Consider the following 17,886-nt stretch of genomic DNA (forward strand, 5'->3'; position numbering starts at 1 on the left):
GTTATACCAAAAAAAGATAAAGATCCCTTACAGGTAGCTTCTTACCGTCCTATATCTTTGTTAAATGTAGACTATAAAATAGTGGCTAAAGTTATGGCTAATAGGTTGGCTCAGTATTTACCAAAGATAATACATCGTGATAAAACAGGTTTTATAAAAAATAGGTATGCTTCGGATAATATTCTACGATTAATTACTTTGATAAATAGATCTAAATCTCAGAAGAATTATCCAATGGTGGTTTCATTGGATGCAGAAAAGGCATTCGATAGAGTAGAATGGAAGTTTTTATTTAAAGTACTTGAAAAGTTTTTGTTTGGTCTCTCATTTATTGGTATGATTAAGGCTCTGTATAATGGTCCAAAAGCTAGAGTTGTTACTAATGGCTTGCTTTCAGAATCCTTTAATTTAACAAGATCTACTAGACAAGGATGTCCATTATCACCCGCCTTGTTTGCTTTAGTTATTGAACCTCTAGCATAATTAATACGTCAGAATGATAGTATCAAAGGTATGAGAGTCTTGAATGAAGATTATAAAATAAATTTATTTGCGGATGACATTTTGCTGTATTTGGTGGATCCTGATGTTTCTCTGCCAGCACTTCAAGATTCCTTAGAGATTTATGGTCAATTATCTGGTTATAAGGTTAATTGGACTAAAAGTTAAATTTTATCAATTAGTAAAGATGATTATTCAATGTTTAGAAATATTACGAATTTGAAGTGGATGAAACAAATTAAATATTTGGGAATTAATGTTAATACTGACTACCAAAATTTATATTCACTTAATTATCTTCCTTTAATGAAGAAGATTTAGGCAGATTTAGTTAAATGGAAAGATTTACCTTTGGGTTTATTAGGAAGAATTAATACTATAAAAATGAATATTTTTCCTCGTATACAATATTTATTTCAATCAATTCCTTGTTGTTTACAAAAAAGATTTTTTAAGGATTTATATAAAGTAATTAGGTATTTTTTGAGGAAAGGAAAATTTCATAGGGTGGCGTTGAAAAAATTGATGTGGGATTTTCAATTTGGAGGGTTATGGCTACCTAACTTTCAATTTTATTATGAAGCAGCTCAATTTAGATTTCTTAGCGCATTAACGGCCACACAAGATACGCCTAGTTGGGCACAGATATAATTGGCAGTTATTTCGGAAAAATTTTCGAATGAATTTTTATTTCAATGGAATAAAAATTTGTTACGAACTTATGATGTACCAATATTGAAACATTTAATGAATTTATGGACAAGTAAATTACATAAAATGGGATTGAAAAATAAGTGGTCGGGAAGATTACCATTATATAATAATCACTTGTTCCTTTCACGGTATCTAATACTATTTTGAAACAATGGGAGGAGAAAGGAATACATAATTTATCTTACTGCTTTTTAGAAGGTCATTTTTGTTCTTTTGTAGAATTGCAAAAGAGATTTGATATAAGTGGTTATTCTATATTTGTGTATTATCAGTTAAGATCTTTTGTAAAACAGGTATGCGGTCATCAAATGAATTTACTGTCTGAAACTGATTTTGAGAAATGTGTTCTCATTTCCAAAAAAGGGTTATATATCAGGTTTGTATCATATTTTGTTGGAAAGTGAAAGTAAAATAGATTGGGATAAAGATAAAATGAAATGGGAAAAAGATTTAAGTTTAACAATAATTGAAGAAGATTGGTCTGAAATCTGCCGTAATAGTGTTCGAAAATTGATTAATGCTAGATTGGCGATGATTAATTTTAGCTTTATACATCAATTATATTTAACGCCCGAAAAATTTTAAAAATTTGGTTTTAGTAAGTCAGATCTTTGTTTTCGTTGTGATCAGGTTTCTGGTACTTTTTTACATGCTGTTTGGTTGTGTGATCGGTTACAACAATTGGAAAGGTATTCAATCTGTATTTAATAATCTATATAATCTGCATATTGTATTAGACCCCGATATATTTTTATTAGGGAATATGCAACCGTTAATTGATTTAGAATTAGATAATTACCAGATCTCTTTTATTTACTTAGCGCTGGCAGTGGCCAAGAAATGTATAGCGATTACTTGGAAGAATAGAAATGTATTGTCTTTAGATAGGTGGTATTCAGAGATGAAGTTTTGTTTGGTTATGGAAAGAATATCTTTTTCTATACAAGATGTCTTTTTATGAGTTAAAGCGGACCCCATTTATTGATTATATACAATTTAAAAAATGAATTAATCATTTTTTTTCTTTTAAAAAAACTTTTTTATTATATATTTTTTCTATATATATTTTTTATTTTTTTTCTTTCTTTTTTTAAAGTTTTTTTATTATTAGTTGTTTTTTTTTCGTTTAAGTTCTTTTTGGGTTTTTTTATATATATATTCTTATATAATAAATTTTTTTTGGATTAATAATTAATATTTTTTTGTTTTTTATATATATATCGATCTTTTTTTTAAGATATATATTTTTTATTTTTTTAAATTATACTAATAGTATTAATTCTTCACTCTTTATCATGGGGTGGGAAGGGGGGGTTTAGGGGTTAAAAATAGTTTTTTTTTAGTCTTAGTTTTTAGTTGTTAGGGGGAGATGCCGAGATTGGTATTGTATTAGCTGTTACTTTGTACTTGTATTACTTTATTTTGTATTTTTTCTGTATGTGAATTACTTACTTTCTTCATATGTTAAAATTAATAAATAAAGTTTTGAAAAAAAAGAAATATTAAGGACCTTGACAGCAATAATTTCAGAGTCTAATGGTTGAAAATAAAGAGGAGAAAGTTTAGATCAAAGAGATGAAAACCAGCCAGAATCGCAGTGAACAGCACCTGGCCAGTTTAGACACAAGAGGTAATACGTAATTCTGAACACATCAGCGAGATACCAGTGATTCATTTAAAGAGATCAAATAAATGGGGTTTGGAGCAAACCAAGAGTTTTATTTTTTTCCTGACTGAATTGGTTTTATAATCAACAATATATACTTGGTTATTGGATAGTTCTGTGCTTTGTTATTCTGTGACTCTAACATCATGATGACTATTCATTATTTTAAATTAATTTTGGATGTGTCACTCCTAAATACATTATAAAAGAGGAAAGTATGCAAACAATCCTTAAATCTAACAGTGGCTATGGTAATATAATTCATTGAATACACGAGGTGAGAAATTGTTGTTATTGTGTTCTTGATAACTTTAAATATCGTCAAATATGAGGCTGACTGGCCAAATTTCGAGAGGTTCCCAAGCATCAAGACTGAAGAAAAGATGGAAAAAAACCGTTCCTTTTTGCTATTTCTGAATATTATAGATTAATATGTTTAAATTTCCAAATTTAAAAAAATACACTCACAGTACGAATAAAGGCAAGTTTATAAGTAAATACTTCTTTTCAAAGTATTATTCACCGCAATCCAGAAGAGTCAAAGATTAAGTTTCCTGGGAGGAGTCACATGATGGAGTAGTGGCCGGTAGGAGAATACCAGCCCTCTCCAGAAAAGAAGAAATAAAGTGAAGAAAACGCAAAGCTCAAGAAACACAAAACACAACAAATAAAAGATAAAGGTGTGGAGAAAAGAAAGAAAATGGCACCTAAGAAGGAGAAACCAAAAACAACGGAGAAAAAAAGGAAAGACGCCGGAAGAGAAAGGAGAAGGCCTTACCTGCATGAAGAGACAGGGACCCGTCATGGACAGAGGAGCCCACTCCCCGAGGTTAGTGGAGACCCTGCAGGGTCGCGACCTCCCGACCGCGGGACTGCAAAGATGGCTCACTGAGCCAAACAGAAGTGCGCAATGATCACAACCAAGGAAAAGGAAAACACTGACGGGAGGGGGCCCCAGCTATGGAGTGAACTTACACAGCACGACCAGCTGAGAGATGCCTGACAGCAGGGCTCTCAGCTGGAAGAGGAAAGCAACAGGAAAGGGAATGATAAGAAAGAAAAACAGCAACAGGAAGCCCAACAGATAACTAGCCCAGAAGAAAGAGGACCAACAACAAGCTATGCAAAAAAACACCCAACAAACTGAGGCAAGCAGCTCAACAAGAAAGTCAGAAGAGACACAGATACAAGGAAGAGAAATAGAAGACACAAACCCAAGAGCAGACACAGAAGAAGACCAAGCTCTGCTCAGGAGAATAGAAGGTAAAATAGATGGACAGTACATAGATTAAAAAAAAAATTCAAGAACAAATGAAAGCATTAAAAGAATGGTTGACATTAGAATTTAGTGAAATGAAAAGTACAGAAGAAAAAGTGAGTAGAATAGAGCTGGTCATGACAGAAATAGGGAAAAGATTAGAAAATGTGGAGAACAAGAAATGCCTGTAGAAATGGAAGTGAATGACCTAAGAAGAAAATTGGAAGAAAGTGACAAAAAAGTTAAAGAGTCACAAGAGTTGTTAGCTCAGAAGATGGATATAATGGAAAACTATAGTAGATGAAACAACATAAAGATAGTGGGCCTATAGAAAGATGAAGAAAAGGCAAAAAAAAGAAAGAATTTATAAAAGAATGGATCCCAAAAGTCCTGGGAGTACCAGAAATACAGGAAAGAATGGAAATAGAAAGAGCACACAGAATACTAGCCCTGAAACCACAGTCACAACAAAAACCAAGATCCGTTTTAGTAAAATTTATGAGATACACGACAACAGAAAATATATAGGAGAGGGCAAGGAATAAAATTAAAGAAGATATATAACCATTGGAATACAAGGGTCAAAAAATATTTTTTTACCCAGACGTAAGTTTTGCACTATTAAGGAGGCAGGAGTTTAACACAGCAAAATCAATCCAATGGAAAAAAGGCTAAAAATTTATGTTAAGATATCCAGCTGTGCTTAAAATAGTTATCCCGAGGAAGCAAACCAGACTGTTCTTGGATCCGGAGAAAGCACGAGAATTTGCAGCACGCCTGCAGGACAGAAAGAGAGATGAAGAGATGTAACAAGAATGACGACAAACTACATATAAAGATGTAAAAATAATGTACAAGTAAGAACTAAAGAAGGGAAAGAAAAGGGAAGTAAGGGAGAGGGGGAAAAAAGAGGTGAGCTTTGTTTTAATGTGAAGATAAAAGTCTTTTCTGGAGGGGGTTGGGTGGGAGAGAATAACAGTCACTGTGAAATCAGTTGACACTTGCGAGCGGGTTCGCAATCCGAATGGGGAGGGGAGTTGTGGTTGCCCGGCAAGGGACAAGGGGAAACTCAGGGGGGGTGGGGGGGGAACACTTGGGGTTAAGGGAATTTTAAATGTGGGAGTTGTTGAAGTATTTTATGTTTTAGAAGTGTTGTCATATATTGAGTTCAAAAAAAGAAAACAGAGATGAAAATGGGGAAAAGGGTGGTGGTGAGGAAGCGGAAATGAGGTGTAAACAGAGTATAGGATGGCCATGTTGAACTATATGACTATAAATATTAATGGAATACATAACCAAATCAAAAGGAAGAGGCTATTAAATTTACTGAAAAAAGAAAAAATAAGATATAGCATTCATGCAGGAAACACATCTAACTGAAGTGGAACATAATAAATTAAGGAGAGACTGGGTAGGGCACGTAATGGCAGCATCATATAATTCAAAAGCGAGAGGTGTAGCTATATTAATCAATAAAAATGTACCAATCAAAATAGAGGAGGAAATAATAAATCCAGCAGGGAGGTATGTAATGATAAAGTGTCAGATATATTCAGAATTCTGGAATTTGGTCAATATATATGCACCTAATGAAGAGGATCAAAAGTTTATGCAAGATATTTTTTTCAAGATTGTAGATACACAGGGGAATATATTGATAGGAGGGGGATTTTAACCTTAATTTGGACCCAAAGGTGGATAAAACTGGACAAAAGACTCGCAAAAAAGAACAAAGTAGCCAAATTTATGGTTAAATCAATGCAGAAAATGCAACTTTTGGATATATGGAGGAGGCAACACTCAAGGAGAAGGAATACTCATATTATTTGAATAGACATAAAACATACTCAAGGATTGACCTGTTCCTGTTGTCAGCCCATATCCAAGGGAGAGTTATAAAAACAGAATATAAAGCTAGATTACTATCTGATCATTCACCCCTGTTATTAGCAATAGAACTGGAGGACATCCCATCAAGAACATATAGATGGAGATTAAACTCCATGCTACTTAAAAGACAGGAATTTAGAGAATTTACTGAACGCCAAATTAAAATGTACTTTGAAATAAATACGGAATCAGTGAAAGACAAATTTATATTATGGGATGCAATGAAAGCCTTCATCAGAGGGCAGATAATAAGTTATGTAACTAAAATGAAAAAGGACTACAATCGGGAAATAGAACAGCTGGAAAGGGAAATAGTAAGTACAGAAAAAGAACTAACAACAAGGGAAGATACAACAAAAAGAGAATTGGCTGACAAAAAAATAAAATACGAAACATTACAAACGTACCAGGTCCAGAAGAACATAATGAAAATAAAGCAGAAGTATTATGAGCTAGGAGAAAAAACACAAAATACTAGCCTGGCAACTTAAAACAGAACAAGCTAAAAGAACGGTATTGGCATCAAGGAAAAAGGTCAAACAAGTTACATATAACCCAACAGAGATCAATGAAAACTTTAAGGAATTCTATGAACAATTATACCGAACTGAGAACGAAGGGAAAGAACACAAAATAGATGAATTTTTAAGCTAAAATTGAACTAATGAAATTGCAAGAAGAGGAGCAAAACAAATTGATAAAACCATTTGAAATAGAGGAAATACAGGATATATTAAAAAAGCTACCGAACAATAAAACGCCTGGAGAGGACAGACACCCAATAGAATTCTATAACACATTTAGTTATTAATTCCTCCTCTCTTGGAAGTAATGAACTAGATAGAAGAAATACAAAACTTGCCAGATTCGTATAAAACAGCAATAATTACAGTAATACCAAAGACAGGGAAAGATCCATTAACACCAGCATCATATAGACCAATATCTCTACATAACTCAGATTATAAGATAATAGCAAAACTATTAGCAAACAGATTGGCCGACTGTGTACCAAAAATAGTAAAATCAAAAATCAGATAGATGTTTTCGCTGTAAGAAGGAAACGGGAACAACAGTACATGCAATTTGGGCATGTGAGAAAATGAAAAAATTTTGGGAAGATCTAAATCAGGTATTAAATAGAATCACAAAAAGCAACAAACCAAAAAATCCAGAGATCTTTCTTCTAAGTAATATAAGAAGTAAAGAATTAGGCCTCAAACTGGATGAAGCACAAAAAAGATTTATTATGATAGCCTTAGCAGTAGCAAAAAAATGTATAATGTCAACTTGGAAATCAGAAGAGAGCCTGAGAGTACAGCAATGCTACATAGAAATGAATAAATGTATTCCATTGGAAAAAATAACATACAATTAAAAAAAATAAAGTCACATTATTTGAACAAATTTGGGAACCGTACATGGAACACAATGGAGAGGGCTTACTGCGGACCTCCACCCCCTAAAATGATAAAATGAGAAGACAAAATTACGTGATCCAGTGTGTAAAATAGATGACACCATTTTCTTGTTGATTTTCATTGTTTGATGAGATTGTTTAATGGTTTTATTGTATTGTATATGTGGAACGTTTAATGGGTTTGGAGGGGGGTGGGAAGGAGGGAGGGAAGGAAGGGGGAAAAAAAAGGGGAGAAAATGCCACTGTGTATATTCAAGAGGGAAATGTTTGTGTGTATTTTGATTTATATGGTTCATAGTGTGAAAAATAAAAAAAATTTTTTAAAAAGATTTAAGTTTCCCTTTCCTAGCAAGAATCCAAAACACCAAATCAAAACTACTTTATTGTCCAAAAATAAGTGATTTCAACTGGAAACATCCCCTGCTCCAATTCAGAAGCAGGTTTGGATCACAAAACCATACCCCATAGCTCAACTCAAGTGCTACGTGATGTGAAGAAGAAAAAAAAGTGAATTTGTCAAGGATAAATGAACACATCGTGCAAGGTCTAAATCGTGGGCCGCGATCTCAATTTATATCGTAAGAGGTCAATTTTCTTTGATTTACAGGGAGTCCCTGGGTTACAAAAGTCCAACTTATGGACAAATTGTACTTACGATCAAATTGAGCCCCCAATTTGCGCATGCACTTAATGTTACCTCACGAATGCCCCTTCAGTATGCAAGACATTGACGAAACAAGAATAAGTGTTAACTTTTAATCATGATTTTTTTTTCTATCTAAACTGTTTTTTAAAAATAGTACTAAAACAAACATTTGACTAATTGACGCTAAATAAGAACTGTATGTAGCTGTTCCAACTTATCTACAAATTCGACTTAAAAATAGATGTAGGAACAGATCTTGTTCATAACCCTTACTTACCTTTTTGTAAAGTGGTGATGGAAGGGAGAATTGAAAATTATTCATTTGATAGGTCAGACAAATAACTTCTCCCATAACTTTCTCCTCGACTTTAACCTCTATTGGACTGTACAACCCTTCCTGAGCACCTTCTTGACTGTTGCAGACAAAAAACAGATTTGTGATCAGAAAAAAAACAATGCAATTATGAACCAAATTCCAATTACTTTGTTAAATAGCTGTTGGATTACAAACATGTGTGGATATTCATGAATCCTAGAGGTTAATTATCTCCTTCATTTTATTTGCTTTTGTATTTTTTAAATTAATTCCAATTCGTTAAAAAATTGTTTGATTTATTTTTAGAAGATAGTCCGTAAGCCTTTGACAGCCATTTCTTGATCAGGACACAACGTCTACTGCCTGGATTCTACTCACCTTTTGTGCCTATGGCAAAACCCAAGAAGGGTATTGTTGACTGAGTGGTATAACTCTGTCAGCCACACATTACAACACTCTGACAATTGGAGATAGACTATTTGTGCAGTAATTAGCCAGGTAGAATCTTTCATCTGCATTGGAGCACCGTGAATAAAACAATAACTAGTTCAAGTGCACAATCTTCACCTTGTCCCAGTCTTTGCTGTATCCAGTGCTTACAGCCAGTTCCTGTGTGTGAGCAAATCAAATCAATTAAAGATTTTCTTCCAAGATCATGCAGATCTTAGGAAGAAGCCAAGATTGGTCCGCCACTCAACATTTATCAATAAACGTGATTAAAAATTCTTCATTCCACAACAATGACGAGCTTGGATCCAATACCAAGCATGGGATCTCCTTGCAACTATCTCCTTCTGTTACCGTTTAATTATCCACCAAAGTTTCTGAATAGACAGTGGCAGAATTGCATCGCAATGATAAGGTCCATTGCTTACAAGATCATTCACCCCAATTAAGTGTGTGCCATTTTTGTTAACGATGCAGCTTCTCCAGTCTTGTCGCACAGTGCTGCAAACAAGTCCTTCTCCACTCTTACTGAACCAAGTTAATTTTAATGGAAGAATGAGGGGATGCAAGGCTATGAGGCTAAAGATAGATAATAAATCTTTATACTCATCCTATTGCGAAGCAAAGTGATGTTGCACTAGTATAGGCAGTCCTTCTGTGGTGTCAGTTAAGAGCAGTTGAAAAGAAACTGTTCTTGAACCTCGAGGTGCTGGTCTTCAGAATTCTGTAACTTCTGCCTATAGGTAGCAGCGGGAAGATGTGACCAGGGTAGTGGGAGTCCTTGACAGTGTTGGCTGCCTTCAAGTAGTTCATCACATAGATGACTACAATGGATGGGAGATCAGTCTGCAGCCTTCTGTCTTCCTGGGCTTTCAAATAACCATATCAGGCTATGATGCATCCATTTCAAAATTACTTTCCAAAGTGCACATTTGATAAGAGTTTTCAAAGACATGACAATTCTCCTCTACAAGATAGAGGCTTTCACTGGTAACACTAGACAACAATGTTTTCAAAATATTTGCTTCCTAAAAAGAAATTGGGGATTATGATAAACAACTTCAGGTTGAACACAAAGATAATTTCAGATTTGCTTTATCATGTAGGAAATGGGAGAAACATTAAATGAACTTTTATTGAATTTAGCATGTTTAATCGCATAATGTTGCTGACACAGTGTGTTGGATCAACAGACCAAAAAATGCTTTGCCACTGATTTTAGTTTGTACTCAGCATCTAATGCCTCTCGTATTAGTGTCCAACTATAGTTGGTCAGCAGTGATGGATTCCAATTGCCCAGATACTGCTTTTCAATGGTCACAATATCCTGGTAAAACCTTTCACCATGTTCATCACTGACTCCACCAGGATCAGCAGGGAAGAAGTCCAAGACAATAAACACTATTTTTTAGTACACTCACTATGGATCAAGAAGGATTTAAACAATATCAGTCTAATGCACAGCATCTGTATACGTGAGTCAGCATCTATAACCTGTCAGCATCTATCCTGACAAAGTATGGCCAGGCCTTGGACAACATTTGCTTAGCACTAAGTGCATGCTCAGGCATACTTGGTCTGACCCAAACAGCTTGCTTTGTGGTAATAATAGTATTAAAATATTATAGGAAATCACAAAATAGGTTTTATTTTAAAAAAAAAGTACATGATAGGAAATTTTTAAGGTAATTTTTGTGATCAGCAGCCCACAATCCATAATACACCTGAAAGTGTTCAGGAAATTACTGTTAAGATGGCAGCACTACTGCTGCTGTTCCAGGCCCGGGAGTGGGATCATAGCCTTTCCGCACTTCTGTTTACTGTCCAGTCATTCCACCCGATAGTCCTGTTATGCAGGTTTAATAGCCTGTAGAAAACAGGGAAAGCCAGTTTCCTTCATCAAAATCCTCAGAAGTCCAAATGCAAAATGGAGGCACACATGGTCAGCAGCCAAACAGTGAAGGTTGTGGTTGCCAAAGAAGTGGTGGATCGGTGTAGGGTACCAAGAGTTCAACTACCCCCTGCCCCCCCCCCCCCCCCACCCTGCCATAGGACTTCAGGAAAGCTTTAAAAAGTCTGCAGAGAAAAAAAAATTACAGCAACGGACCAGGTCAGCCAAGGCCAAGCTGTGGGAATGCTGGAGTCAAGTAGGTTTTTCAGGGTCCTGCTGGGTTGCTGCTTGGAATGCAATCCACTAAATGTGTCTGCTATGTCAAATTCCAGCTTGAAGACAGTAGCTGAGAGTCTCGCATCAGGCAGCAAACAAACACTGGCAACCAGGAATTGTATCAAATGTTTGTGTTGGTGTGATTGTGTGCAGGCATCCACAAGGCTTTGGATGCCGATGGCTTCCTCGCCATTCATGAATTCATAAACACGGGATGAGGAGGTATGATCTCGTGAACCTTGAACCCAGTTTCACTAAACAAGTTGTATAGCTACAGAGGTTGTGGGAGCACCAGAGGTGGCTTCATTAGGTTAAGCGGCAAGATCCATGCCACTTGATGTGGTTGAAGACATTCTCCTTCTTGCTTTAATAATACTGTGGGATTATTGGTGACTTTTGTTTGCCCTTGCAGGGCAAACAATGGAAAGATAATTATGCATTTTGTGCAAGTGACAATAAATTGAATTATGGATCATGAAAGAATTAATTGAAAGAATTCAGCAAAGCTTGGGCATCCTGTAGACAGACATGTTAATACATGGCAAATAATATTACTTCCAACAATTTTAACCACCTATCACTAACATCCAGCGACATGGCCACTGTCAAGTCTTCCACAAAGAATATTTTCAGGATTGGTGTTGACCACAAACTCCACTGGACAAGTCGCATAATATTGTCACTACAAGAGGAGTTCAGTTGTTGGATATCCTACGGCAAGTGACTCACCTCCCGACACCACAAAGCTTTATCATCACCCATAAAGTACAAGGTTTGAGTATAATGGAATACTCTCCACTTGCCTGGATGACTGCTGCTCCACCACCCATTAAGAACTTTGATAGCATCTAGAACAAATTAGCCCACTTGACAGTCAAATCAAGTTTATTGTCATGAGTCCACAGGTACAATCCCATGAAACAGCGTTCTCCAGTCTCGGTGCAAAACATGCAGACACATAACCAAACATAATACACAAAGAAAAACAGTACATTTGCAGTGTTACAATCCCAAAAACAGCAGCAATAGACATTCACCAAGACAAGTGGCTTTCAAAACAAGTTATTTTTAATCAACTTCAAACATGAAAATAGAATCAAACATTAACTTTACTCTATACTTAACTAACCCAAATTAACGCCCTTCTAATTCTAACCGCACGTGTATGCAATGTGTGTAAATTCAAGAAAAGTTCTTTGGTTCACACTTCAATCTCACTTCTCCTTCTTCCAAGTTCTCTGGTTGCAGGCAATCACCATACTGTGCACAGAATTTAACATGTATAAAGTTCACCAGGCTTGATGCTTGAAAGCTAAATGTTTACTGCTCAGAAAGGTTCTTGAAGGTTTGCAGAGAGATATTTGTTGTTCCAGGATTTCCACAACTGAGGTACCACCACTAGTCAACTCAGGGTCACGCTGATGAAACTTGCCCCATCAGGGTCTTCTAGATGGTAACCTCTTTCTTCAAGCTACCAGAGTTCCACTTCTTCCTCTATTTCTTTTTTTTTTTTTAAATTTTTTATTTTTCACACCATAAATCACATTAGTCATGATATACACTATTTCTTTTTCACACATATAAAGTGACTTTTTCTCCCCCCCCCACTTTCCTCCCAAACCACCCCCCCATCCCCCCCTCTCATCCATTTTAGGTATACAATCTAGGTTGCATTAAGCCAGTCAGACAATGTTGTCATTCCACAAAATTACACCAGAAATTCTACTGAGTCCATTCTTTTCTTTCCTTCTCCTTCCATCAACTTAGGTAATGTTTGTCCCCGGTAGGTTTTCGCTATTGTATTTAATGTAAGGCTCCTATACTTGTTCGAATATTTCAATATTATTTCTTAACCTATATGTTATTTTTTCTAATGGAATACATTTATTCATTTAAATTTAGTAGTTTCTTCCTTTTAATTTGGTTATGTATTCCATTAATATTTAAAGACATATAGTTCAGCGTAGCCCTTTTATATTTTGTTTATCTTCTCTTTCCGTTTTTCCATCATTACCTTTCCTCCTTTTCCATTTCTGTTTTCTTATTTTCAACTCTTTATAAGACAACATTCCTACAACATCCAACATTTTCCTTATTCTCCTATTTCTATCTTATTTATCCCCAATCTCCCCTTCCCCTCCTGAGTTGTCCTTTATCCCTTGTCGGACAACCACATCTCCCCTCTCCATTTGGATTTGCGAATCCACTCGCAAGCGTCAACTGATTTTGCAGTGACCGCTATTTCCCCCACCCCGCCTCCCCCAGAAAAGATTTCACTTTTCATATGTCACAAAGGTCACTCTTTTAATTCCCTCCTTATTCTCTCTATTCCATTACCTTCCCTTATTAATTCTTGTCTATACTATCTATATTTTCCTCTAAGTACAGATACATTCATGTATGCTCATTGTCTCTATTCACTCTTATACCTCTTTACCCGCATACATATCAATCGTGATCATTTTTACTCTCATTACCTGTCTTCATCCCTCAGTCTATTTTTGTCTTTACCCACATACATATCAATCGTGATCATTTTAACTCTCATTACCCGTCTTCCTCCCTCAGTCTATTTTTGTAATTGTTCTGCAAATTTTTGTGCTTCTTCTGGATCCAAGAATAGTCTGTTTTGTTGTCCTGGAATAAATATTTTCAATACCGCTGGATGCTTTAGTATAAATTTATACCCTTTCTTCCATAAAATTGCCTTTGCTGTATTGAACTCTTTTCTCTTCTTTAGGAGTTCAAAACTTATATCTGGATAAATGAAGATTTTTTGCCCTTTATACTCCAGTGGTTTGTTGCCCTCTCTTACTTTTTCCATTGTCTTCTCCAGTACCTTTTCTCTTGTAGTATATCTTAGGAATTTTACTACAATAGATCTTGGTTTTTGTTGTGGTTGTGGTTTAGAGGCCAATACTCTATGTGCCCTTTCTATTTCCATTTCTTGCTGTAGTTCTGGACATCCTAGGGTCTTAGGGATCCACTCTTTTATAAACTCCCTCATATTCTTGCCTTCTTCATCTTCCTTAAGGCCCACTATCTTTATGTTATTTCTTCTGTTATGGTTTTCCATTGTATCTATTTTTTGAGCTAGTAGTTCTTGTGTCTCTTTAGTTTTTTTATTAGATTTCTCCAATTTCTTTTTTAAGTCTTCTACCTCCATTTCTGCTGCTACTGCCCGCTCTTCCATCTTGTCCATTTTCTTTCCCATTTCTGTTAAGGTCATCTCCATTTTATTTATTTTCTCTTCTGTGTTGTTTATTCTTTTTCTTAAATCCTTAAATTCCTGTGTTTGCCATTCTTTAAATGACTCCATGTATCCTTTAATAAGAGCAAGTATATCCTTTACCTTGCCTTTCTTTTCTTCTTCTATTTCACTGTACTCTTCCTCTTCCTCCTCTGGGTTGACCATCTGTTGTTTCTTTGGTGCCCTTTCCTCCTCTTCTTTCTTGTTTCTATTGTCTTCTGTGGTCTCTTCTTGCTGCAGGTGTTCTGCAGCTGTCGTTGCCGGCTGTGGAGATCGACTCCCCAGCTAGTCCCCCCTCCCGTCGGTGTGTTTTTTTTCATTCGCATCGCGCACGCGCGACGTATCGCGCATGCGCGGTTGCGCACTTTTACTCGGCTCAGCGAGCCATTTTTGTAGTCCATTATTTACCGACCTGAGGGAGCGGGTTTCTCTCTCCGCAGCGGGCCTCTTCGGACAGGTAAGGCCTTCACCTTTTTCCTCCTTTGTCTTCTCTTCCTCTCTTCTTACCGTTGCTTTCGATTTTTCTTTTTTTGTCGCCATCTTCTTTCCACCTTTATACTCACTTTTCTGTAACTTTTATTTCTGTGCCTTTGTGTTTTCCTTTGTTTTTCCCGACTTTTCTGGAGAGGGCTGGAGTTCACCGTCTGGCCACTACTCCATCACGTGACTCCTCCTTCTTCCTCTATTTCAAGAGAAACATCAGACAGATAACACTTCCAGCCATCTACTGCTCTAGAACTTGCTTTCATCAGTTTCAAACAGTTTCCCTGAATTGCACTTTTCAGTTACTTATCAGTGTCCCACACACTGACTGACTGAGCTGTTAACTCAATTCTCTCTTTTCCAATTGCAACTCCAAAGAGAGCATGTGGCTCATGTCTTGCAAAACCCCCAACTTCCTAAACAACAGGAGTTTTCTTCTTCTTCTCAAGTTGTTAGCTTAGGTAAACAATCCAGAATTGACCTTTCTGTGAGCACTTTGCAAAAAGGGTACTGGATAGACAACAAGACTCCAGGAAGACAATGGTCAAGCATTTTATGATCTCAGTTCAATTAACACCTACTTGTGAAAGGTGCGCTTGCATTCTCCAGAGATCTTGCAAATGTGAATTCTTCAGTCTTTCAAATAAGATCAGTTTTAAAATGTGTGTATGTATGTGACCTGCTCTAAATCTTATAAATTCTCCCCAAATATTAATATTGTTACAGCAGGACAAGTATTCATCTATAAAAATATTGTGTCATGAATATGACCGTCTCGGATGGTTTGTGTGAGCAGTTCCTTTGATCATTCCCACTGCCCGTGGGAAGAGCTGTTCCTCAGTCTGATGGTGATGGCTCAGATATTCATGTATCTCTCACCCGTGTAAAGGTTTTAACCTTGTGTTTTTGACTCTTGTGTGGTGGCTCACCACAAGGCAGGCGAACCGACCCCGCTTGTAACCCACGCAGCCGGGCAGCTGGCCAAAATGGCGCTGTCGGGGATTCCCCTTCCTTCCAGCTCGGGACTCAGAAACCCACGCTTGCGGACCAAGTGACACCCAGATGACGTCAGCGGCCTCCAGCGCGGTTCTCAGCCAGGTACGGGCTGGGAGTATAAGTGCAGCCCAGCAGCCTGCAACAAATTAGTCTGCTCACTGAGCTCAACCCGTCTGATTGCGTGTGTTATTGCAGGAGCAGTGTAGCCACCGCTACAATTGGTGACCCCGACTGGTTCAAACGTCTTTGAACCCATCATGAGCGAGCCTGGGATCAGCGCTATAGTAGTAAAGCTGCCTGAATTCTCGGTTCAGGAGCTGGAGACCTGGTTCGGCCACGCGGAGGCCCAGATTCACCTCCGCCAGATTTCGTCCGACACGACCAAATTCTCCCATGTGGTCGCTTCCCTGGACCAGGCCACCGCCAGACGTGTGCTGCACCTTGTTCAGCACCCACCCGCCGAGGACAAGTACGAGACCATCAAGCAAGTGCTTACCGGGTCCCTTGGACTATCCAGACACCAGCATACCACTCGGGTGCTGCACCTCGACGCCCTGGGGGACAAGTCCCCAATGGAACTGATGGACGAGATGCTCGCGCTCATGGGTGAGCACACCAACTGCCCACTTTTCGAGCGCATTTTCATCGAACATATGCCCGGGGACATCCGCCCGCTGCTGGTTCTGGAGAGCTTCACTGACCCGAGTAAGGTCACCCAGAAGGCCCAAGAGCTTTGGCTTGCACAATTCTCGGAAAGCTCAGTGGTCCAGCGAGTCACGAGGCATGGGCACAACCACGCCAAGCCCACCCCTAGCGCTGCAGTAGAGCACCCGGCCCCTGCAGGGGCCCCCCAAGAGCATAACCAAGGCTGCAGCATCCGCTTCAGGTCTCTGCTTCTACCACCAGCGCTGGGGAGCCAAGGGCCAGAAGTGTCCCCAACCCTGCTCGTTCCAGGGAAACGACCAGGATGGCTGCTGTTAATTGCTGCAGTGGCTGGCCAAGGACACAGCCTTCTCTACCTGTGAGACTCAGTCAGCAGCCAGCGTTTCCTAGTTGACACTGGAGCCCAGCTCAGCATCATACCGGCCATGGCCATCGAATCCAGGAACCGACCTCAAGGACCTCCCCTCCATGCGGCCAACACAACGGCAATCCGGACGTATGGAGACAAGACAGTCCATTTCCAGATCAGCCAACAGAATTTCACGTGGCAGTTCACCGTTTTGTTCCTCCCAACTGCCATCCTGGGTGCAGACCACCTCCTCGCACACGGGCTTCTGATGGACATTCGAGACACCTGGTGGACGCCCATACCTTCCAGGCCATTCGCCTCGACGCCTTCTGCTTGGAGCAACCGCAGATGGCCATGATCAGCATGCCCAAAGACGAGTTCCAGCAGATCCTGGACGAGTTCCCGACGCTCCTCAAGCCACAGTTCTCCGCTGCCTCGCTGCACCACGGTGTGTTCCACCACATCGCCTCCCAGGGCCCGCCAGTTCACGCCAAGGCAAGCCGGCTCCCACCTGACAAGCTCCGGGTAGCGAAGGAGATTTTGCACCTGTTGGAGCTGGGGATCATTCGGCAGTCCGACAGCCCTTGGGCCTCGCCGCTCCACCTGGTCCCGAAAACCTCCGGCAGATGGCGTCCCTGCGGAGACAATCGACGGCTCAACGAGGCAACTATTGCTGGCCGTTACCCCATCCCTCACATCCAGGACTTTTTACGGCCAACCTGCACAGCGCGAGGGTCTTCTCCAAGGTTGACCTGGTGCGCGGATATCACCAGATCCCGGTGCACCCCAAGGACATACCCAAGATGGCCATCATCACACCCTTTGGCCTGTTTGAATTCTTGCGCATGCTGTTCGGGCTCAAGAATGCCACTCAAACCTTCCAGCGCCTCATGAACTCAGTGGGCAGGGTCTTGGATTTCGTCTTTTATTTATTTGGACAACATCCTTGTCGCCAGCAAGGACCAGGCACAAGGCCCACCAACGTGCCCTTTTCTCCCGGCTGACCGACTTCAGCCTTACCATCAACCCGGCCAAGTGCCAGTTCGGGAAAGAGTCCATGCAGTTTCTGGGCCATAACATCACAGCCGAAGGAGCCACGCCCACCACTGCAAAGGTTGCC

General features: G+C 38.9%; 1 protein-coding gene across 2 annotated transcripts in view; it reads right to left on the reverse strand.

The window, feature by feature from the left end:
* LOC138747852 (gamma-glutamylcyclotransferase-like) overlaps positions 1 to 17,886 on the reverse strand; it is a 49,990-nt gene that overhangs the window by 12,483 nt on the left and 19,621 nt on the right. For both annotated transcript variants that reach the window (XM_069907434.1, XM_069907443.1), the window contains exon 3: positions 8,373 to 8,508. In XM_069907434.1, the coding sequence (XP_069763535.1) occupies positions 8,373 to 8,508 (136 nt within the window). The remainder of the gene's footprint in view (positions 1 to 8,372; positions 8,509 to 17,886) is intronic.

The sequence above is a fragment of the Narcine bancroftii genome, chromosome 1 (assembly GCF_036971445.1).
Source record: "Narcine bancroftii isolate sNarBan1 chromosome 1, sNarBan1.hap1, whole genome shotgun sequence".
In the NCBI taxonomy this organism is placed as follows: Eukaryota; Metazoa; Chordata; class Chondrichthyes; order Torpediniformes; family Narcinidae; genus Narcine; species Narcine bancroftii.